Source organism: Lupinus angustifolius, chromosome LG01 (genome assembly GCF_001865875.1).
Source record: "Lupinus angustifolius cultivar Tanjil chromosome LG01, LupAngTanjil_v1.0, whole genome shotgun sequence".
Lineage (NCBI taxonomy): Eukaryota > Viridiplantae > Streptophyta > Magnoliopsida > Fabales > Fabaceae > Lupinus > Lupinus angustifolius.
In genome coordinates, this window is record NC_032009.1 from 20,977,225 (window position 1) to 21,002,906 (window position 25,682).

The window sequence follows — 25,682 nt, forward strand, 5'->3', positions numbered from 1 at the left end:
GACAAATTTATCCTTCTAATTATAATAAAATGACACTATTACTATTTAAAACAAAGGAAAATACATGTATTTGTTTATATGGAGAACATCCTTGTTCTACAAGAACACGTATCACATTCACATGCATGTGACATTGTGATGTGGACGTGGGTGGGTGTGGCTCAATTTGAAGTTTTTACTGATTCTATCCAGGTATCAAAGAGAAAGATTTGTGTGAAGACATATGTATCTAGAGAGACAACCAATAATATATCATCCAAATATAGAACTCACAATGAAAGCATGCATGCATTGAAATCCATCTGCAAAAGTGTAAAAAGTAGTTGATATAAAAGGGATAGCCACGCTTTCTTTATCCCTTTCCACGTTATTTTCCACCCATTTCAAGTTTTCTCACACCGTTAAGGAATCTAAACATCTTAGCCATCACTCTCTCCTTTATATACTTACTTCTATTATTGATTACTTACTCTACTATCTTAATCATATTGATCATTAATAATAACATGCAATGGCAACATCAACACCATCTTTGATTCTAGAGCAAGAGCAGCAGCAACAAACAACCTCAGAAGCTGTTTCAAACTCTAGTTCATGGCAATCTTCTGGATCTGTTGGTCCATTTTTTGCTGTGGTATCTGTGCTTACAATATTAGCTTTCCTTTCTTGCTATTTGGGTCGTAGGTGTAGGAATAGTCCAAGGGCACCGACCCCATTGGAGAGTATCACAGGTAGGGGGTGCTTTGGGTGGGTAAAGAGTATGTGTAGGCAATGTTTATGCACTAAAGATGTTGAAGTTAGGGGTGTTGGGTCCAAGGTGATGGTTTGTGACCATGAGGATAATGATTGTAATGCAAAACATGGCGAGGTTGCTCAAGTTTGATGTGAGTTACTAGTAGTGTTTTAAATTATAGTTGTGGTAATCGTTGTGGTTACTGTGAGTGGTAGAGAGAGGATGTGAAGATGTCTCCGGAGCAGGAGTAGTGAAGGGGAAGAAGAAGAAAAGAGATAGGATTGCAGCGGGGTTGCGGTTTTCTTGCAACCTCAACATCGTTCCATTGCTGTTTTCTTTGTGAATTTCAATCACACTGCAATTACGAAGCCGACAGAAACAACAATATTGCAGCCACAATATGTATTGTGGACCACATTTTGAAACAATCGTTACTAGTGATAACGATTATGCGGAGAATCTCTCTCTAGCTTGATTCTTACTTAAATAAGTTAATTCATTTTTAATAGATGTAAAGTTGTTGTAATAAAGATATTTATATTTCAAAATGACTCCTATGTCCATATCAAGACTAGTTGGTGATTTTGCAAAGAGCATTAATACTATATTCATATCTTTGTCTTCGTACATAAAGTAGCTTCCTACAATAATGGATAGAAGTACACAGAGACAAATACAACTCCATTAATTTCAATGAATTGTCCATTTCCACCAAAAAAAAGAGTATGAATAGAAAACTCACTCATCTTAGCTGTTGCCTACGGCCTTAAAGGAGAAAAGATCCTCTCCAGATAAGCAAGTGACATACATTAATATACAAAATACAATATATAATAACAATTTTACATTTTTATTTACATTAAAATTACATTTTTGTCATTAAAAATTTGAGCAAAACAATCATTTGCCTATCCATTAATAGAGAGGATCCTAATTCGTTAGAGGATGAGCATAACATGGATGATTAAATGTAATCTCATGTATCACTCACTTCTATATATATATATATATATAGTAGATAAACTAAGTTAAGGCTTTATTATTTAATAATAAAATTAGGTAAATCTTGTAACATTATAGGTAAAGCTACCTGAAAACTATGAAATTATCAGCTACATGATTAAATTGTAGGTTTTTTGTCAAAACTAAATGTGTAAGCAGTTATTGACAGCTCGTAGTTTTAAATATTCATTTACATAACTTTTTAAAAGCTAGTTTTTGAAAAACAATATCCTTTTTAAAAGCTGTAATTTTTTTCTTTTGTAGTTTTCTTTATTTGTTTTGTTTGTCAAACATCTCAATAAGATTTTTGGACGATATTATATAAGTTCTAATCTAATAATTAAGATACTATAAATTTATGCAGTGAGAGATTCTTAATCATCAACATGTACCTAGCCACGGCCTTAATATGTGAGTCATATGATTCAAGTGACCACTTTACCTTAACTTGTTCCTTCTAAAAATTCTGTAACCCTATTTAGTTGATAATTTATAGACAAATAGATGCAGAATATAATGAACTTGTGAGGAAAATAGATGTAGAATTTTAAACTGACAAATTAAAATAAAAAAAGACAAGCCAAGCTCAAAGGTTACTAGACTCATCATACATATAAAAGAATCAATGATACACAGATTATTCCTCTACAACAACAATTCACATACTTTGAAGCCGCCAAATTTATAGAAAACAAAAGGGAATGATCACTTCAGTTTACTTCCTTCATGTAGCCTAAAGAAAATACCTGATCTCTACCTCACATATGTACACCTAGGATAAGGTTATAACGTATGAAAAATGTATACCTAAGTTTTAATCTTGTGGATCGGCTACATGGGCCGAACAACGTTATAATGCTCATTGATCTCTGAATCTTTTCTGATGGTTTCGCTGATGGTTTTTCTCGACCTTCATCTCCCACCTTGTAAATTGTATTAACCTCCATGTGATCTACTCCCTTTACCGAGACTTTTACTAGTCTCATCCACACATGCTCAAACCACTCAACCCATGATTCTACAATAGGAGCTACTCCAACTTTCCCCCTAATACGTCCGTCTTGTCTGGTGTATCCACAATGCAACATTCTCATCTTTATTCGAGTTTATTCTCTTGATGAATTGACATGCAACAACAAAAAATCAAAAAAATTCTGGTTATCTGCTATCAGAGATCACTTCAAAGGGTGCTTCAAATCCTTTGGATGCTTCAAAACGCCTTGATGCTTCCAAACGTGCTGTGAATCCAACTGTTGTGTGTCTTATTGATCTCTGTCTCACCACATTACAGAATTCTGGATCATTTGTTTGCCCATCATTTCTTATCCATTGTATCATTTGATGAAAGACCGGGAAGAACCGGAATTGGATGGAAGCATAGGCGAAATAAGGAAGAAGAGAAGAAATAACAACAAATAAAGTTATGAACCAGAAAGATGGTGCTGGTGCAAGAGCTTCAATGAAAACCTCATAAGCCGTGGTTGAAAATGATGGGTCAATGATTCCATATATCATGAGGAATATGTACCAGAATAGAATACTACCCCATATGAAAATATGTTGTATGTAAGTGAAGTAACTTATAGATAATGCCATTTGACAATTCACCACCCATACAAGACAAGTGTACATGGTAGTACCAAGAACTTCCAGCCCGACAACTTCGCCATCTTTTCGGAATGCTTGATGCTCCATCGCGCGAATGCAAAAGAAGAATATAATTGCAGCACTCACAACACCATTGAATGCCCAACCAAAGATTCTTTTCCAGCTAAATAGGACATTTTTCATACCTTCTTGATATAATAAGGGGAACTGAAAATTGAAGACAAATGGAAGATGTTATGAGAAGAAAAGAATTATGTACTTTTTAAAGCTACTTTGTTTGAAAGGCTACCTTGAGGCATAGTTTAGAAGAAACATCCTGATCAAACACTCCCAAAGCGATTACGGGAAGTGAAGTGAAGAATACGTTATATAGTGACATGCACCAATCGTTGTATGCAGGTTGCCCGGAGAATGAGGCATACATCTCATAGAAGAATAGAGTGAAGCCGAAGGCGATGTTCTTGTAGAAGAAGTAGCAGATCTGCCGAACAGAATTGAAGTTTGTCATAAATCAAGAAAGTTTGTACTGATCTTAGTTGAATTGAAACATTTCAATAAGTCAGATATCAGTATAAGTATATATATCAAATTGAGAATGCTATAATGCTACATAATATCTGTGAAGACAAGACAAGATTGTTACCATTGATGAGATCCTTCTGTAGCACCAATGTCCATGCACGAGAAGTAGGCGCTCTAGAAACCGAAATTGGGCAATTGCAATATCACTTGACATAACTGCCTGAAAATTTTAGTGAAGCAGATAAGTAAGAACTTGAGAGACAAAAATAAGAACAATAACAAATTCAGAATTGTGGTTATAGAAAGTTAATAAAAAATTATAATTGTGCACAGGATATTGCAGATTTACCTGCATTCCTTCAACACCACTGATACCAATCCCAATGTCCGCTTCTTGGAGCATTCCAACGTCATTTGCACCATCTCCAATCGCTAGAGTTGTCTTACCAGTTTTAATCTTAACCAGTCTAGTAACCTGCATTAGTGTAATCGAAACTCCATTAGATGATGCGGAAATCACCGAACTTGAATTCTTACATATAAAGAAATATCGGGCGAAAACAGAGATGAATTTAAAGGAACGAGAAAACTTACAAGTGCTTTCTGCTTGGGAGATGAACGACAGCATATAACAGATGCACAGCCAACAGCAAGTTCAAGAAACAAGTCTTTGACATCATCTTCCAGCGCATAAGTAAGAGACTTCCCATCAATAATTAGCGCTAGCGCATCAGAGTTTTCGTCGGATGTAGAAAGTAATGCCTTTCCGGCCTTTATTTGACGAAGAACACTTGCCTTGAGTGCCTAAAGAATCAGTAAGTTTCTATCATAATCATACAATATCTCATAGCCTAAAGTACAATGGACCAAAAGACCAAAAGCTTGAAGTGCTTATTGTATTTGTAAAACAACTACCTAAGTTTTTTATATTCATCCCATGACATGCAAAAGGGTCACCTATATCAACATTAGTGCCTATTGAGAGAAATTAAGGGTCGAAGTTAAGGTATACCGCTTCAGAAGCAGACTTGTCCTCCATGTTCTCCAGAGATTTAGTTTCTCGAGTTTCTGAGCTAATTATAATCTGTTTCATTCCTTGTCTGAGTAAACTACAAGCAAATCTGCAGTCACAGAAATTACTACATTATTAACAACATATTATTTGCGCATAGGATTTCGAAGTTAAAAGATAATCTTTGAACTTACCCGATATTGATTGCAGTCTCCATTTTATCGCCAGTCAAAACCCATAGCTTAATCCCAGCCTGTGCTAGTTTGTCGATGCATTCAGGAACCTATATAACATAAACTGATTCATAAGAACACAAACACAACAAATAGATCTGTTATACAAGTTCTTCTTATAGAACAAGATGTGGATAATTTTTATATACCGAAATAATTACTCAAAAAAGGTGAAATGGTACTAGCTCTGCTGGTTAGTCAAGTATTATCAATTATCTGATCACATAATTGTAACAAGCACCATAAATGCTATGGCAAAAATGGGAAGTGAGCCCTTGATTCTCTCTACTTTCATAAAGAGAAACAGTATTTATAACTTACCCCGTTTTGAAGTTTGTCTTCAACAGCAGTAGCTCCAAGAAGAATCAAGTCCTTCTCAATATTTTGAGATATTTCCTCTACAATCCGCTCCTGATCCGCACTCACTGAGTTTTTGGCCTCTGTGAATTCCTTATTAAATCGACTGTACTCTTCCTCGTCAAGTTCACGGTATGCGAGTATTAAGGTCCTCAGACCAGAGTCAGCATATTCACTAATGTGCTGCTTAGTCTTTTCTTCAAACTCCCTTCCATTCTTTGCTAGGCGTTCAAACATGACACTGATTGTGAAAACCAGAAAGAAAAGGAATTTGATGTTTTGAACTTCAAAAACAAAATGGTGTATTAAGGTTTAAAATTAAAAGTAAAGCACAAGATCCGAAACCTGTCAGCGCCTTTGCTAAGTAGTAGTAGTTTCCCCTCCTCGTCTCTTACAATTACAGACATACGCTTTCTTGCGCTACTAAACTCTAGTATATTTAAAAGTTTGTAGGACCTGAAAAAGTGAAAATATATGTTGTTTTCAGTACTTAACTCAGGTTTCATTAACAGATATGTGTAAGAGATAGATAGTTAAGCATTCATAAACAAGAAGGAAAGTAACACCTTTGAGCTTTCTTCGCGGATTTTGGATCTAATTCACGAAATGAAGTAGTTGTATGTGTCCTTTCGTAAAACTCAAACCCGAGTTCTCTGGCTGCAATCACAAAAGCTGCCTCATCTGGTGATTCAGCTTCATATGAGATTTTGCCAGTTTTCTCATCAACTTCAGGTACTGCAGTGTGGCATATAGCCAACAACCGTAGGAAGTTCTGGATTACATTGCTATTGGGTTCTTTGACCCAATTTCCATTCATGATCCTTTCATCCTGAAAGTTAAACCCTTTAATAGCTGGCGTTGCAATGTTGTTGTCTCCTTTCAACTTTTGACCGAAAGATGAATCTGTTCTCCCGGATAGAGCTCTCTCAACTTCTGTAGCTACTCGTCCATAAGACACGCCAGCAATAGAACACTTGATAAATTCCATAGAATTGCAAGTCAAAGTTCCTGTTTTATCTGAAAGTATGGTCTCAACTTGCCCAAGTTCTTCGTTCAAATTTGACGTGCGAGCATGCGCTGGCTGGTCAGTTTCCGAATAATACATGTGGATATCCCCGTTGATGAAAATGCTTTGAAGAACTTTCACAATTTCAATTGAGACATACAATGAAATCGGAATGAAATAGCCATACAACATAACCGCTGTCAAGAAATGCAGAAGTGCTGCAACTGCCGCGTTCTTTGGATCATAGTAAATTGTTGAATCATCTGGTCTAAGATACCATCTCTTCATTTTTCCATTTTCAAGATCATCCTTTGTTGAAATTCCAAAGAATATGGAACCAATAATGGAAATCAGACATAAGAGAAAGAACAAGCAGTAGATAACCTTATCCATCCGTTTCTCAATTTTGCTTCTCTTCGATGGAGGCTCTGTTGAGTTCTGCATAACCTTAGTATCATGACCAGTAAAGATTACCGCGCCAAAGATAAAATCTGTATTCCTCAGCTTCGAGTCCCTAAGCAGTAGCTGCTGAGGCGCAAGAGGCTGCTGCTGATCCTCGTGGTCAAGACTTCCTACAAAAGCATACAAATTTGCATTCGGATCTTCACATTTGATGATAGCCTTGAAATTTCCAAAGCTCGAGTCTTCTTGAAACTTCGAAGTTCCTTCCAGTGCTTGTTTGAGTTTAAGATTTGTTTCTCCATCAAGATTCATTGTCTCAACATAGCAAATCGCGTCGTCATAACTCGATGAAAGTAAGATGAGATCAGCAGGGAAAAATTGATCTTTTTCCACCTTAACTATGTCTCCAACTCTCAAATCCCTCCATTTAGACAAGTCGAAAACACCACCTTCGCGATGTACTTTGACCGTTCTGTTATTGATCTCTATATCCTGGTTAAATTATAAAACACTATTACTAAACCCTCCAAACATAACTACAGGCATGAGTTCAGCCCTCATTAGAAACTTTCAGACCAATTAGTATATTCAATATAAGCAATAATTTACAAAATGATCTAGTCTAATAACTTTGTGCCACAAATATGCAACTTACATAAGTTAAGAGATAATGATTACAGAACATTTACCTGTGTTTTTCGCTTCCAATCTTCGAGTAACTCTTTGCCCATTGAAGCAGCAACCACAATAACAAGAGGAACAACATTACTAACAGCTGAGTATGGTGAAACAGGTAAGAATGACAAAATTGCTACCACAAGGAAGTAGAAATTGGCAACCCTTCTGAATTGTTCAAACAAGGACTTGGGAATAAAAGTGGCAAGTGTATATTTAGTAGTCTTCACATAATTATCACCATAATTCAGAAGATTTGACTCAAATCTTTCAGGGTCATTTATATATACTTTCCTTGAGAAGCCAGGGCCTCCTATAAGTGAATGTTCTTCATCTTTCAAAGTAGCTTTTCCACGCGCAAATGAATGGATTTTTCCAAAGTGATGCCTTCTCTTCCTTCCACCACCCATTTTCTTCAACTATACCAAAAGCTGTCACAAACTTATATATATATTGATTGAACTTTCTTCAACTAGATCCAGATATTAAAGCAAAAAGTACTCACAAAGAAAGAGATTTATGATATTGAGAAATGAACCAATGGAATTGAACCCATCAAAGCAACATGTTGTGTAGTACTAATACAGGTTTAGAAATAATCAACTCTTGAATCAAAAAATGTTTTTTTTTATTGTTTCTGAACAAGAATGAATGAATGATAGACCCAGAGATGAAAAAGTCACCTTCTAATACAAGATGTTAAATATGAATTATGAAATGAAACCAAAGGCAAAAGGGTATCAATATATTCAAGGAAGAAGACAACCTATGATTAAGTCTCAGTTAAAAAATGTGACTAATACATTGGTTTGAATCTTCATGTCTATGAAGAAAAGACTTTTCAACGTGCACGTGGTAATAATGGTAACAAAATGCAATGGAAATGGATCTTATAGTAATATTTTCTTGCACTCAACCAGAAACTAAGTTATAGTTATACCAGGTAAGATTTATAAGTATTCAACTAAATCCAAAAGATTAATATTATCTACTATTATTTTCCATAATTATAATTATAATAACGAATTACTGTTTTCCCTTCTGTATGAAGAAGAATAAACAATTAATATATCGTTGTTATCTAGAACAACTTGTTTGCAACTTGCAAGTATGAAAATTTATGTAACCCGAATTAAGTGGCACCTATTAAATAACATACACGTGGCTAACATGGCTACAATGTCTTTAGTGAACTAATCATTTCTATCATTTATATTATTAGAGAGTCAAGTAATCACTTTTACACTTACACATAATGTTAAATTATATTACATGGTTTATCTTGTTTTTGGTGTATTTGTATCTCCATTAATAGAGAGGATCATAACTCAACCATTATGGAGTATACATTTGTTGTCGCACTCTTTTATGTTACTCTAAGTATTAGGAGATATGATTGGTCAAAAAAATATTTAATAATTATAATTTTAACTTAAATAATTTTTTCGACATATATGAGAGTATGAGAGTAGTACAAAAAGTGGGACATCATATTTGATCCCCAGTTACTATGGCCTCTAGAAAGTCTCTTGTATAGAAGGCAAGACAAGAAAACTATTACATCCAATATTTTTTAGCATGGTCTAGTTATAGTAAAATTAATGCTTATTTTATTTTTTAGTACATTAGTTAATAAACAAAAAATAAGCTGAATTTTTTTATTCTTATTAGCTAATTAATTTAACATAACATAATTAAGTATATAAAGTTCATTGATTTGTCTTTTTTTCATTATTTATCAATCTTCTAAAGTAAAATTTTTAAAAATAATCAATGATTTCTAAGAAAATTAAATTCTCATAAATTCGGTTTTTCCATGATATAAATCAGGAGGCTTCTTAAAGAATAGTATAATCTAGAAGGATGGTTGTCGACATAAAAAAATGTAGAAGAATATACTTTCTTTTCCCATTCCAGATTCAAAGCTTAACGATAGGGAACAAATTATAATACATACACATTTTTGTCTTATTATTTATAGATATTTAATTTAATCCTTCAGATGCATCCAAAAAAGTTAGTTCATCATAAAAATTGATATAAACCTAATATTTTGATTATATAATATATATAATATTTCATATATGTATTTTCCTACCCAACAAACCTTGACAGCACTATTAATGAACCATCTACTTAAAAGACTGAATTATACCAACTTATTAAACAAATGAAAATATTTATGTTAGTTTTGTTTGAACGATCAAATTAATATATTTTTATAATTGAATGATCAAATTGATACAAATAATTTTAAAGGAATAACAAGATGCCGTTTTTTTGAAGGACTAAAAGGATTGTTAATTTACTCCCAAATATAAAAATCATGACTTTCATTTCATGGTAGCTGCTACTAAAAGAATAAAAGAACATGCAATAAGTAGTGGGGAAGATGAAGATTACTTGTTCTCATTCTTGTCTTATTTGATTTCTATCCAATTAAAAAAGTTATTTAATCAAAAAATTGTAGGAACAAAAATTAATATTTACACGTTTTTCTACAAAATTTGATTGTTTTAGTATATAATAATAGGATATTTTTGGGATAGTAGATTTTTATACGAGAGTAAGACTCCAAAAAGGAAAAGGAAGGTTTACATCCAAAGCAAACAATAGTCTAAATTAATGCAAAGAGAGGAATAGGGTTAAGGATGCGTGAGGAGAGGGACAAAGACTCATTGATATTTTTATTTATTTTGATAAACTATGTGATTAGATTTAATTGAGATGCAGTATTAATAAAGATGTTTATATATATTTTTATTAATAACTATATATTTGATTTCTAAGTGAAATTTCGAATAAGAAATTTTATATTATACGAAGTTCCAATTTAATTTTAAGCCGTAATTATGCTAGATTCCATATGCCAATTGAACATTTTAACTTTAAAATTAAATATAGAGAAAGACTTACATGAAGATGTATGTAGAAATAATTAGTAAAATTTTGACAATATATTAAAATTTAATTTTAATTAAAATTTAGTTATTAATGATAACATAAAAAATAAAAAATACATTTATCTCTAAATATATTATATTATATATGTATGTAAGTTTTTGTGTAAAATGTATTGTCAATAATTCTATATAAGGGGAAATGTACGGTCAATCATTCACTTAACATTTTTAACAAAGGACACATTTTGTACTTCTGAAGTGTTATTACTCCACCACCAATGTATGCGGTTAATACTCCCTTTGCTCATTTTTATAGATTTCTATTAAAATTTATGTGAATTAAGCAACATAGTCAAATTAAATAGTAATATTAATTTTTTTAGCACTTATGGTTATTATTCTAAAATTATTTTTACAGTTTTTCAGATTCATCATGTTTAACTTTCTACTGGAATAATGATTTATGTGGTTTAAATAGAGGTATATTTTTAAATAAAAACTACTTAATACACACTAGACAATTTGATGAGGCCTTATATAAAAACTAGAACAGAGTTTTTCAAAGGAAGTTATAAAAAATTGGAAAGAGTAATATTATGTAAAAAAGAATATGACTTATTAATATAATAATAACAAATACATAATTATCAATTACTTCTGAAAAAATGAATATGTCAAATAAAAAGTTGTATCGTAAGATATTCTTGAATTAAAAATTAATGACTAATCTTGAGGTGAAAACAACACAAAATAATACTTTTTGAGTTTAACCTAATTACACTTGTTATAGTCAACTTTTTAAATGATGTACTATGTATATAAATATAAATTATGTGTAATTTGAATACATGTAAATTAAGATATGTAAAATCTCACCATATATTTACTCTAAATATATTATTGTGTTCACCATAGATTTTCCTACTCACCTCAAATATGAGTTTTAATTTTTCGGAAACTTTTAAAAAAAAGACAAAACTCATTGAATTATTTTAAATTAAAATAGTCAAACCACACTTAGCTCCACCCGACAAGTTTATGGCATATTTCCTACTATTAAATAAGAATATTTTTCCAATAAAAGTCCCTATCCTATTTGGTTGCATGAATAAAATATCAAATATTATGGCTGTCGCCAGGTGCGACTTCAGTGCTGCATTAATTGGTTTTTAATGTGAAATATGATTACAATGTAAAAGAATCATCCATGGATATTAATTTTGCATTTGCTTAAAAATATTATCACATTATATTTAAAGCTTAAATTGTTAAGAAGTATAACCATATATCCAAAATAGATTAGTTCTATATCCAAAAGGATAATGAAATACACTTGATAATACAAAAACGTGTAAACTGTTAAATCATATTATTTTTCCCAATTTGTTTATATGCAACTCTCCAATTATGGATATTGTCTTGACCCATACAATGATGACAATTTACTTCCACTTTAAACTAAAACCATATTCCAGGGTTCAGTCATTGACATTTGCCTTTTTCTTATTCTAGTTACTAATGTATTTTCATTCATCTACTTTTTTTATGACTATATATAGTAATTATATTCGGTAAAGTTTCGGTGCTTTGTCATTATTCCTTGTACTGTATTGCATTTTTCACGCTATAAAATTGAATTGGTCATAGGTATAATGATAACGATAATTGAAGAGAAATTCGATTGAATGCGATATTAGTAACTATATATAGATATAAGATATTGTCACTTTCAACCCTAAAAGAATATCGATCAAGTGAATTAACTAGTTAGAACCACTACCCAAGCAAAATAAGTGTATTAAATCGAAAGAACAAAACAAGTTGCTATGGGTACGTAAATTATCATCATAGTATATGCTCCAAAGTTTATAAATATAATAGTATTAGTATTTATATGAAATGGTTTTCTTTTTAAGTTTCAATATATATTAATGTTTTAACTTCAACTGTTTTTAGAATTTTTAAGTTATTAGTAAGTGCTAAGTGTTAACCAAATTTTTAGTAACTCGTATTTATTGAATATAAAAAATGAATATGCGGATATAAAAGTAATTAAATTCAAACAAAATAGTCAAGTAAATGGCTTTAAGTAAGAAGCGTGACCATAAACAGCCTTCAATTGAGAACTGAGTTTGCTTAAATTATTTCGATGATGGAACCAAAAAACAACAAAAACTAATCATCAAACTAATTATAGGCAATTGTTAATCGTTAGTATTTTGATGTGGGTAAGACTTCATCTTCAATCTCCTTCAACTTAATCATCAAACCATCTTATAACTTTTTTTTTATTGATAACGGTATTCAAACCCACAACTTTCTACATTTCATTTCTTAAGTCATCTCTCTTCATTATTAGATCACTTTATGACTGCAGATGATTGTTATTGTTGGTATCTTAATACAAAAAGTCATGTAAATACACTACTATACGTTTATATTGATTTATAAGACTTATGTAGATCCTTGCCTGATTGCGGGGTTTTTGAAAAGATGCCTACTATTAAATTTATGAATATCCTACGGTATTGGCTTTGTGTGTGTGTCATGAAGCTTTGAATAACTTTTTCAGAATTCTTGAAGATAGCTTGGTGGAATAAATTTCTAGTTTTCTACTGATTTTGATGAAGGGTGACTCAAACTATATTGTTATTCTAATCAATAAATTGAGGAGTTCCATTCGATATCATTGTCAACTCATCAATAAATAGTACAACTCTATCAATTTAATTAGTTCATATATTTTTTTGGGTACATGATTCATTCGTATATGGTGTGAGTATTGACTTGGTTAACAGAAATAAATGACTAAATATAATAATCTGATTTGCATGAGGTGTTGAATCAAGACATGATTATTGATTAGCTTAATTTTTAATAATTTAAATCCTGACATATAGTTAATGACTATTAAGTATTAACTATGAATGTGTTTCTGTGAACATGTGTCGTTTTGCTCTCGGTTCAAATCATAAACTATAATTTTCTTTGTAAATAACTGACCTACTTCATCAAAATATTAGAGGTTGAATATAATATAGAAAAAGAAATGTATACACTGATACGAGTTTTAAATACTGTGATTGCATCATTTAAAAAAGTAATACAAATAAACGGCAGTTAAAATGTATAAAAAAAAGTTAACCAATTATTCCTCACAATTGAAACCTTATTTGTAATATTAATTGGCATGATATATGTTGTTTCAAAATTGTGGGGCAACTTGATTTTTCTATGGTTTGATTGGTTTTAAAATTGTGAGACCTATCCACTAATTAACCATTCCACTTTTTCCATAACTTTCTTATTCGATCAAACAATCAATGATCGAATTTAATTTATTGCTAAACATGGTGCAACTCTAGGCAACATAGTTGTCTCATTCTTCTTACTACTATTATTTGCATTGATTGTATAGTTCCTTTCTTTAATTTGATTATTATTAATTAGGAGAGATCAAGTTCCTGAAAGAGTAACTTTATATGATTACTCTTATTCGTTCATTTTAGGAGGGATAGAGTTGGCTCCAATTGATGCTACTCTTCACTGGCAATTACTTTTTGAATGACTAGATTCCTCTTTTCAATATTAGATTTGTTTTTTGGTTTCCAGATGTATCCTCGTACTGAAGGCAATTAATTCTATTTGAGCTAAATATATATACAGGTATGTGAGGCTAACTTTGACAACATGTATTTTCTTCATCCACAAGATTCAAACACAATATTTTGCTTAAAAAAAATTAAACATGTACCAACACTCGTTTATTTTGTATTATGTGTTTAATGCGCAACATTAATAGCAATATCAACCCCATTATTACAGAAGCAATCCCAATTGGCCCTAGAAATTTTCAAGTTCACTTTTTAATTTTCGTGTTTATTCCAATTTTAAGTTTCGGTTGAATTTATTGTGAATGACAAATCAATTTTCCAAATAAAGTTAAAGTAGAAAAGATATGAAAATTAAAGTTAGAAGGTGATAGTAATGGCAATGAGGAGAGAGAGACATAAAAACAAAAATGGAGAAGAAAGAAAAGTAGATGGGCAATGAAAGTGATAGTATTCTTTAATGAAAAATCTAAAGTCCCAAAACCCTGATCCTGGCCCTGACCCTAAACCCTGACCCTAAACCCTAAACCCCTAAACCCTAATCCTAAACCCTGGCCCTAAACCCTGACCCTAACCCTCACCCTAATCCTAAACCCTGACCCTAAACCCTAAATCTTGAACCTTGACCCTAACCCTAACCCTAAACCCTAACCCTCACCCTCACCCTCACCCTAACCCTAACCCTGAACCTTAACCCTAGCCCCGGCCCTAACCCTACCCCTACCCCTAAACACTAACACTAACCCTAAACATAAACCCTAACCATCACCCTAAACCCTAACCCTAACCATAAACCCTAAACCCTGTCCCTAAACCATAAACTTTAACCTTAACCCTAAACCTTAACCCAACCTTAAACACTAATGGTTACTAAAATGGTTACTGAAATGGTGCATATTTGTTGTCCTAATTTTTGTACCACTTAATGTACAATTATCTCTGATTGATTGAAAACAAATTATTTAAGTTAAAATTATATTTATTAAATATTTTTCTGATTAATCATATCATCTGACACAGGAAATGATATCAAGGAGTGAGACAAAGATAGCCTTATAGTTGGCAAACAGTCTTCTAGGAACATGCATAGTAAAACATTCACATAATTTGACTAAAACAACTTTGTTTAGTTTATCTTTGAAACAACATTACCATTAAAGGGAAATGAAGAAATAAAAAGTAAAAGAGTGAATTATAAATAACAGTATAGTTGAAAAATAAAATAAAATATATATTAAAATTCTAAACTTTTTTGGGAAAAACATGAAAAACAATTTCACCCATAATCTAAATTTTTAATATTGTCAATGACTCAATGGTTTATAAAGTGAGGGACCATCCACCTTTTTTTATGAGAGTGGACCATAAAACTCAACGTGCCCTTAGTTCAACAAAATTTGCCCAATTGAATTGTGTACGACACTTTGATGGTGACACTAATGCAGTTTCAAGGACACATTATCTCTACTTTGAATAGAGTTTTAAAAAAGTCTTATTTAAGATTTGTTGCAATGTATATTTATATTTTAAATTTTATATAAGACTCTTAATGTAAAATAAAATCTTAATAGTATTAAAGAGAAGGATGAATAGTCAATGTTGATTCAAGTCATACATATTTAATTTTCCTTATGTTCGAGTCTTGTGAATGAAAAAAATATCCGCTGAAAGAATTAGCCTCATATACATGTGGATATTCTCAGCTCGGACATGATTGTCTCTAGTACGATCATATTCGCGATACCAAAAAAAGAAAGAGGAGGATGACATAATATCCCATAGTTCCAACTTCCACAAAGCAGGTAATTGGGGCCATTGACATACAGAGCGCAGAGACAGACACGCAAGCATAAACGTGACACAACACACCTAACACTTTAACTCCAGATTTTGTGATTAAAGTCCAAGAAACATGACTTTGCCAATCACCTTTTCCCATGTAACTAACGTCATATATTGTTAGTGTCTTCTCATGTTATAGATACCACTTTCTCTTTTCTCCCACACATGTCATGTTCTGCAATTTGGTGAATATAAACATCTTGTAGTTTGAAGAAAAACATATGTTATTGCTCTGTGCAGCCTGATATATTTATCAGTAATAAGAATTATGTAGAGTATACAAAAATTGCATATTTGGATTCTTATACTTGTTTTTTTTTCTTTTTCCTTTCGGGTGAAGTATACTTTGGATTTTATTTGGAAATGAAAATGAGATAGGGTTGCCAATGAAATAAAAGCACGATATTGCCCATATTGGGCTGGCAAACAAAGTTTTATAAGTTTATTGATACCTTTTGTTTAATGAATTTTCAATGAGAATAATATTCCTCGTCGTATAAGGAGATAAGTTATATCCTTATACCAAGAGATAAATTATCTCCTTCAGCCAGTAAAAATATGATGTGTACTGTTTTATTTAGTTTTAGATAATTTATCTCTTAGTATAAGGATATACTTTATTCTCATTTTAAATTCAATAAAGATAACATTGGCTATGCATACTATAATCCTGCCAAACAATTTTTGCTTCCCTGACTGAAGGAGCCTTATGACCTTTTGGTACTTAATAGTTGTTGATTTAGGCCAAAATATATAATCCTCTGACAAGGTGTGGAATGTTGGTGTGAGTGATGAATAAGCATTCGAAAATTGCCTTGCTATTAATAGGGTTGAAAGCAAGTTTGGAGAACTCTAAGTTCTTCTGATCTCTTGAACTTTTGGGTATCATGTTTTAATTTATGACAAACATTACTATGAATTAAGGACCAAGGACTAACTCAATTCCCAATTTAGAACAAATAGTGAAGAAACATTTGCTTACATCCATGAAAGGATGGAGTAGGGGAATTGAATTTAAGCAGCATTCCTCCATACTGGTGAAGAAAGCAAGCACCACAGCACCACAGCACCAAAACCTAGAATATCTTTAATTCAGCAATGATCCTCCATCATCAGTGAAATAAGTTCTTGCAAACAATCAAAAGAGGCCTCTTGCTTATCACCTCCGCCTTTTCTCTTTTCTGGGATGAGTATCGTCCTTCTCCATGCTACGATGAGAAGACCTACTTGGAGATTCATGCCTTCGGTGCTTGTGATGTTTTGAATGTTTTCTACTTCCACTGCTTTTTTCATGAGAAGACCCTTTCTTTCTCCCTTTGGACCTTGAACTGTGATGATCTCTTTCATCATCACTGGATGAATCACTTCCTGCATCATGCCTCCTATGTCGGTGATGCCTGGAGCGTTTTCTTTTCCTTTCCTCTTCTGATGACAAACTGCTGCTATAATCTCGGTGGCTGGTTACAGGTGATTTAAGTTTCCTATCATCGTCACCGTTCTCCCTGTTAGACCTACTCAATTTGCTGTTAGAGATACTAGTTCCCTTCGTTTTGGTACTACCACTCTCAAGCATATTTCCATAAATTGCATCAACTTTGGAGGGTCCACTCTCATGAGCAATGTCCTGATCATTTGGCAAACCATGATTTTGTGACATCTCACTGTTATTTTCAGCCATTAGGTTGCCAGATCTTGCATTTTCGTTGATAATTTCTTTCTGAAGGACAGCATTCCTGGATATTTGTGCGGGGTAAGGCATATCAGGAGGAACCTCAAGCCCTAGTTCTTTACCCAGCGATTCCAGAAAGTCACCAGCAATCAAACGGCTCAGTGCTGTATTAGCTACTTCAGCTTTCTTTTCTTGATTCTCCATTTTCTTAACATTTAACTCTTCCCCTTCATCATCTGAATCATCAGAGAAAATAGCCTGCAGATGTATGAATTGTTACAGGTATTGTAGCTTACCAGTGGAAGATCATTCAGGTTATGCATTATAAATGATGACCGTGAGAATTCACTAAAATATATTTCCATGCTATAGATACCGCCAAAATAAATATGTTTTGTCATCAGAAGCTACCCTCAGCGTTTTATGGTCAGAGACAAGAAAGGTATAAAATCATGTATAAAAATATAACTTTGGCAAGGACAAAGGAAAAGTTTTTATTAATCATAAGTAGGATGACCAGAGAGATTATAAATATGGTTACCTTGTAGAGGTCAACCGGCCTTTCAATATTTTCAACTTCTACATCCACTTCAGCTTCATTTTCAGCTATACTTTTGGATATGTCTTGATTAGCAGTTTCTTGCACATGGGAGATGTCTTGCTTCACATCAATAAACTTTTCCACTTTGTTACTTTTGACTGAATCTGATGTAAAAATCAATGTATCTATCTTACTCCTAATCCGTGGAGCAGGTGGCGGCTGCAAAGAGCAAAAAACATATATAATCTTAAAATATTCTTTCAAGGTTTAGTTTATGGAAGTGCACTTTCAGAGTGAAGTTTTTTTACGTTTATCATCCACCATTCATTTGTATGGCTTTTACTTTCAAGTCAATGGTGGTTAACATTCATAACACATGAATGGTGGATGATGCACTGACGGTGTAAGAAATCCCTACGCTGTCAATGTGCACACCTTTTTCTTTAATTTAAATACTGAACACAGTGAAAAATCAAAATAAGAATATTTTTTCAAATTAGCAGGCTACTTGAAATACCTTCCCCATATAAGGATCAATGAGATCAAAGCGTTTGCAGAGAAGAGATGAAGGGCGCCATTGAAACTCTTCCCTCTTTGGGTACATCTTCTTACCCATTAAATCTTCAGTTTGCAGATCTTTCTTTGCCTGTTTGCACAAGATACATCAAATAACTTCAGCAAAAGCTAGAGGGAAATAAACAAAAGAAATATCACCTTACGCATACCTCTGCTGCACCAGAAGTAAACTGCATAACACCACCAGGGATGAAATCCATGGAAGACGGAAATAAAAGCTTGTTTCCCTTGCCATGTTTCCCCTTTTCTATTGCCTCAGCTGCAGCCTCAAAATCTATCCTCTCTCGAGCACGAGCAGCTTCTGACATATCACCAGCTAAACTAGAACTCGTAGAGCGTAATCCGCCTTTATATTTCTCCTTGAGAAACTGCTCAAACCTTTCTTGCTTTGCATGATCATCCTTGAAAGGTTTTTCAGAATCTGGTATCTCACTCTGGGTCAAAAATGAGAAAATAAAGATGAGGGGCTTATCCACAAAGAAGAGCACAAATCACATGATAGGTTATACTGGGATTTTATTCTAAGGTTCTAGTGTACACGGCCAGCATAACTCCAAGCCTAATGACATGGGCAGTGATTATTGTTAAAAAAGTAAATGGAATTGTTTGAGTAGAAGTCACCTCATTGGCCAACCAACCTACTATAAGTAGAGGTATTGTGTAACAATTTAATTAGGAGTTTAAAGCAGAAAGATAACACTACTTACAAATGATGCAGCAGAGTTGATAAATGTATCTGTCAGATTAAATTGGAGTTGGACATCGGTAGAAGCATCAGATGGTGATGGATCATGGGAGCTTCTTTCTAGGGGTCTTTCCCCTAAGATCTGGCCTCGGCTCTCAGCTGTCAGTCTCTTCACACCTGGAGGCGCTTTTCCATCCAACTGCTGCTTGGGCTGATCAATGCATTTCTGTTGTGCCTCCCACAGTTTCCTTGCATAATACTCATGGCCAGTTCCACCCAAAAGAAAATTAAACAATGGATTTGATTGGTTCTTTTCTCTAGATAGATCCTCATACAATTTACCACATCTAGCTACCAAATTAGCGACCCCCTCAATTAATATTTTTAAATTGCTATCCTCAGGAGGAGGAACATCTGGTGGAGGGATACCATGGTTCTTGTGGTTAATCTCAAGAGGTCCAGAAAATGCATGGTGGGGCACAAAATCCTTGGGAATCAGAGGAGCCTCAAATCTAAAATGCAATATATACAGTCATTGTTAAAAATTGAATTATATAAATACAAAATAGACAAGCCTTAATAAAATATAGTAAAGAATTTTAAAAAGATTCACAAAAAAACAATAATTTAAAAGCATTATAATAGTTTTGCAGTAAGCTGCTTCAGCAACCTTTCCATTTGATAGTCAGAATTGGATGCAATTCTAAAGCCGGGCAGATTACCCTGGTCCTTCTGATCCTTCTTTTTCTGAAACTCCAAGCTCAACTTTGCAGGTTCCTCAATTTCTTGAACATAAGTATCTTCAAATTCATAACCTAAAAATGGATTATGTTACAAGGTTACCTTAAGCAAGTTTTCTTTTCACATTTTAATCAGAAGAAATTGTGAATACATATAACTTTAGCTCAAATGAATTTATGATTTTATTCTTATATTAAAAAAAGCTAAAACACATACCCATATGCACAGACAAAAAACCATTATATAAATCACGAAAAACTAAAATTGAATTTGATTAGGGGATTCTCAGAAGGAGGCACTAATTCTATAATCTATAGGAAGTGTCATCACTAAGTTAAATCATTTGCAATCTTAACATGAAAGAGTAGAATTACTAACCAGTGGCATAGACATCCTCATCCTCGGCATCAAGCTCCTCAAGTGCTCCAATGCCAAAACCAGGGGCACTCTTTCCTGCTGATGAATTGAAGTTCAAATATATATTAATTTAGGGCAAGATATTTAGACAAATGACAACAAATTACAGAAATCAGCAAATGGCAAAAATGATCATGGATTGTCATATATTTAAAATGAACTATCTTACACTTTAAACCAAAAAGACTATCCCTTGAAGAAAAGTTTTTGCTATACCCAGACCCCATCTTGGTGGATAAGCGGGATCTCTTTTTCTCTGAAAAAAAAGATAAGATGCAGTTAAATGTCAATTTCCAGCAACCACAGCAGTAGTCAGCAGACGTTACATATAGATCAAGAAAGGTCATACCTCTAAACTCAGGAGCATACTTATAAGGATCAAAGCCTAAACCATACAGGTCTTGCTTTGGGTTCAGTACATAAACCTGGAGAAAAGAAGATAGATATAAGACACTTACCACCTGCTAGAACTTGAGAACACAAAAGGCAAAACCCACCCACTGGATCAAAAGTTTGTATAATGCCATATCATGCTCATAGATATCACATCAATTTAAGATTATTCTGTACTCAACCCAAACATCTTAAAATTGAAATAAACAAAGTTTTCAAATATAACAAAATGTCAACTATTTGATCATGTGCTTAACTACTAATTCCAGTTTGAATTTTTGCTTCTGGCCAGGTTAAAATCGCTTCACAAGTCCACAAACCCCGAGAATCACATTGGAAAGAGAAGAAAAATTAAAACATGCTATAAGAAGATTGCCCTACAAATAATCTGTGAATCACATATATAGGATTTGTAAATGGTAAGGGAAAATATCTCACTGGTGTGCTCTTAGAAGACTGGATATCCTCATTCACAGGTGGCTCGGGAAAATTTTCACTATCATCCTTGATTGACTCAGACCCAGTAATTTTCAATTTTGGATCATCTGAAGAAAATGCTAAGAAAGCTCTTCGGGCTTGTCTTCTGGCATCTGCACAAACAGTACAATTACATGAACTGAGATAAGATAACATAGCATGGATGAGTAGTTAATTAGACAGCATTTGGACAACAACATAGGCGACAAAGAAAATTTCATATTAAAATAGAACACTTTATGGGTTTGAAAAGAAAAATGATAAATACTACCACCAGCTGAAAGGCATGCTGCCATTCTCTATCTTTATCTCTCTCCCCTTCCCACCCGCTCTCCCATTGCCATGAAAGGAAAATATCATACAGGACAAAATTTGCAATATCTACACCTAATACACACCATGTACACCACTATACATCCACAGAAGTTCTAGAGCAGCATGTGGATGGATCTAAAACTACTATATGACCAGGTAATATTACTCAGAAGAGGGAAGAACAGCATATGATAATGCAAGAAACTAAGTCACAAAAAATGTTAAAGGAATGCCATACCATAGAGCGCATCAGCATGTGAATCCTTAATTGAGCGACCACGAGTCCATCCCATCTTCAAGAGCAGTTTTACCCCTAAAAAACAACATCGATGAGATAAGAGATAAAGTATTTTCAATGAAGATGCTACTCAAATTATATAGAACAGACCAACAGACTCCGTTGCTGGAAGAACTATTTCATCGGGAACAGGTCCAGGGATAATGGATGGCCTACAATGAGAAAAAATATATATTAGCAAGCTAAGAAGAACCATTATAGTGCTTACAATAACAAAAATAATTGATAAAAAAGGGGAAAATATGAATTTGCCATAATTTGCTTTCTGACGAAAATAATAACCATATTAAAGTTTAACTTGCGTGAATAAGACCAGTAATTGCCCAAAGTATAGATGATAGTTCTGTTATTACAAATTATAAACAATCCATGCTATGGTAACATGTTCTGATTGATAAAAATGGATAATAAAGACAAAAAAGGAATTTTCATTGAAGGAGAAAAATCAGGCTACTTCAAGGAGACAAGGACGGATATATACCTTTCAAGCTTCTAAACTCTTAAGTCACAACATCAAATTTAAAGCGAGCAGAAGTTCAAACGTTATACTCACATGAGTCACATCATCACAAGGGGAAATAATATAAAAAGGTAAAGCTTTTGTTTATTTTTTTTTTGGAACCAGGGCAAGAAAATTACAAGTAAGCCTGGCATTTACATTACACTTTTACAGGTATAACTAATGTCCTTTTTTGCTTTTCCTCATTCCCCCCCTTAGACTGAAGAAAAAAGGCAAATATTATAAGTGGACTTGCCCTTTAGCAAAAGAGAGTTAAAAAAACAGTGAGGAATAATTTGCATGTCAAAAGCACATATTATAACGTACACACTTAAGTTCCAAAAAGAAAATGAAGAACATCTTAAAATTCACTTGTTTCACATGATATTGTGGGATAATAGATTTTTTAAAAGCAATGACCAAAATAAAATTGAAGCTTTCTTTCATAAAGAAGTTATATGACATACGACATATACACGTAATAGAATCATAATAAAAATTACAGAAACAAAAGATACCTCTGTTTTTGTTCCTTCTCAGCTTCTTTGCGAGCAACTTCAGCGGCTGTGAAACCAAATGTGTCAAACTGTGAAGACGTCCCCAGAAACCGGCCTTCCAAGTCCTACATCTCATGCAAAGGGTAGAATAGAAGGAATCAAGTTTTGATCTACTAGTAGATGGTAAAGCTCTAGCCACCAATCAAATAATAACCTACCTAGTTGATGTCATCCACATCCTAGCCATGTTATGTTAATGCCATTATCACCAGTTTTTAAAACATAGTTTTTGGTTAAGGCGCTTTTAAACAAGCATAGAAGAACATAGCCCAATTCTAAAAAGCATTAGGATATTTAATGTGATATGCATACACCAACCCTTACAATTTGAAATGTTATGAAACCCCCCACCTAAATAAGGGCATATTAGAAGAAACTTCCTTTTCAAATTCTAATTTCACAATATCCCTTATTTGAGAAATTTAATGTAACAAATAATATTTTATCATCTCCTAAAAATATTAGGGAGGTATATATGTTTTACTTTAATATTAATATTACAGATAACTAAAGTAAAATGCAAAGCAGAAGACATTGTAAATGGAAAACATTACATAAGCATGTAAAAAGGCACCAATAAATCAACAATGTATTAAAAAGGGATTCAGTTTAAGTTTAACCATGGACAGCTAAATCAATATTTATAGAGTTTCTGGTGAATTGTTTCTAGAGTAAACAGAGTTGGATCTGCTTGGTTCCAATTCTCTAAATATTCCTATGTGGCCTAAGAAATGAAGTTAGAACGGTATGATATTAAGCAGAATATAAATATATTGAAAATCATAAATGCAAACGGAAACAGGCACAGTGCTATTCAACATACAGCTTTCTCATCTTCATCTAGAAAATTCAATATGTTCTGCTGTCTGACTTCAGCTCTGTTCTTCCTGGACGAGGTAAAAGACTGAGGCGCCCAACCTGCACAATCATTTATGAAGTTAACACCGACAAATTGGCAATCCACCAGCAAAAGTTCAAATGTATAACAGAAGCAGTAGAAATCCCCACTTCCAAATGAATTTATACCTTCCTTTGAGCCCACCGTATTATAGTAACCAGCAGAATAACCTCCTGTAAATGCTCCATGGAATCTTCTCCGCCCTTCTTCATCTCTAACCTGGAGACGGTGCCACAAGAATTATGGTCAAGTTAGGATACACGCAACATTAGTTAAGGAGTGCAGAAACATTCTCTGATGAAGACAGATTATAAATCCATGCAGGCCTTGCATACCAGGAAAAATAAGGTGCTTGAAAGAGCTCATTTGGGTTTATCATCATATATCCACTTAAGCAAGTGTAAGGAAGTGCTTTTGAAAATAACCTATAACATGTCCTATAAACTCTTTCTAACTTAATTCAATATGCTTGTTAGAGAATCTTATCAAATAAGCTAAAAAACATATATAAAGGAGATAAACATAAATTGAATAAGCAGGTACTTAAGTTGTTAACCCAACCATGCCATAAGAAAAACAAAAGTTTAGATGCAAATTTATAAAAGGAACACCAATACTAGTAGAGTGCCCTTGGAAATGAATTCAAACATAAAAGGCCACGATTCAGCATCTATTGCAAACTGCAATATCACAATGCTTGACATATGCAGAAGTAGCCAATGACATAACTCGAGATTTTAATTTCATACAAAAAAATGCAGTACCGAAAAAGACAGTAATAAGATACACTTCAAAGTTCAAATTAACAGTAGAATTCAATAAAATCAATCAGATCATTAACTTTAATCATTTTTCACATTAAAATCGAGACATAGATAATTCTAGGAGAAAAAAACGGTGGAAGGAGGAGAGAAAAACGGTTACCTCTTGCTTCCAAGAAGGAAGTGTTCGGAGCTGAGCGGAGGACTCGGCAATGGCCTTCTTTTTGCGGCTAGTTAGGTCTTCCTCGCGCTGTATCGGCGTTCCGTAAAACACAAAATCATCTTCGTCAGAATCCATATTTATTGTATGATGAGATTCCAAAATTGATGTGGCAAACGTATTGAATAGTGAATAAGGAATTAGGGTTTTTCAGAAGCACTTTGTTCTGTGGTTTTCATGTCTTTGGGCAAAACGATTGATTTGAATTGCGGCGATGGTTGAAAGATAATAGAAGAAAAGAGAGGGTAGTGTAGAAAGGAGAGGATACACTCACGTCAATTAGGAGGACTTGTGTTTTGGCGTTGGTACTGACCCCACTCGATCTGGAAATAAAGATTTCATTCCTATAAGCGACACTTGTTAAGAGATACGAATCTTGAAATCGATTAATTTCTTATCGGATCCAAGAGAACTTGTTTGTCAAAATATCAATATAAAGCAAAAATGTTATTTTCTTTCCTTAATTTATTTATTTTCTTAATTTCTCATTTTCCAAACAACTTAACCCTAATAATAATTTTACCAAACTACTAATATTTATTTATTTTGTTATCTACGTATTTAATTAATCTAATTAATAATTATAATTTAATTAATAATAATTAAATAAACAAATATGTCATTTTTAGTTATTAACAAATTTCAGATAGTTTTACAATTAATTTTATTAAACAGATCTAATTCAATAGTTGCTTGCACAACTAGTAGATAGTTTTGTCATGGTTATAA

The 25,682-nt window shown here is 33.1% G+C and overlaps 3 protein-coding genes across 3 annotated transcripts; 1 reads left to right on the forward strand and 2 right to left on the reverse strand.

Moving 5' to 3' along the window:
• LOC109354062 lies at positions 270 to 1,104 on the forward strand. Its single transcript, XM_019596417.1, has one exon. It carries the CDS (start codon positions 512 to 514, stop codon positions 881 to 883), a length of 372 nt encoding a protein of 123 aa, XP_019451962.1. The 5' UTR covers positions 270 to 511; the 3' UTR covers positions 884 to 1,104.
• LOC109354006 (putative phospholipid-transporting ATPase 9) lies at positions 2,258 to 8,453 on the reverse strand. The gene is made up of 11 exons (XM_019596366.1): positions 7,565 to 8,453; positions 6,034 to 7,367; positions 5,813 to 5,923; positions 5,432 to 5,708; positions 5,072 to 5,160; positions 4,878 to 4,986; positions 4,460 to 4,669; positions 4,215 to 4,340; positions 3,987 to 4,085; positions 3,633 to 3,824; positions 2,258 to 3,550 (listed from the first exon to the last, which is right to left on the reverse strand). The coding sequence occupies exons 1-11, from the start codon at positions 7,958 to 7,960 to the stop codon at positions 2,894 to 2,896; spliced, it is 3,600 nt and encodes a 1,199-aa protein (XP_019451911.1). The 5' UTR covers positions 7,961 to 8,453; the 3' UTR covers positions 2,258 to 2,893.
• Positions 16,681 to 25,201, reverse strand: LOC109354015 (G patch domain-containing protein TGH). The gene is made up of 16 exons (XM_019596373.1): positions 24,897 to 25,201; positions 24,101 to 24,191; positions 23,898 to 23,992; positions 23,036 to 23,139; positions 22,109 to 22,170; positions 21,959 to 22,033; positions 21,367 to 21,518; positions 20,885 to 20,960; positions 20,705 to 20,791; positions 20,497 to 20,574; positions 20,048 to 20,192; positions 19,400 to 19,889; positions 18,842 to 19,126; positions 18,634 to 18,762; positions 18,117 to 18,335; positions 16,681 to 17,833 (listed from the first exon to the last, which is right to left on the reverse strand). The coding sequence occupies exons 1-16, from the start codon at positions 25,029 to 25,031 to the stop codon at positions 17,066 to 17,068; spliced, it is 2,991 nt and encodes a 996-aa protein (XP_019451918.1). The 5' UTR covers positions 25,032 to 25,201; the 3' UTR covers positions 16,681 to 17,065.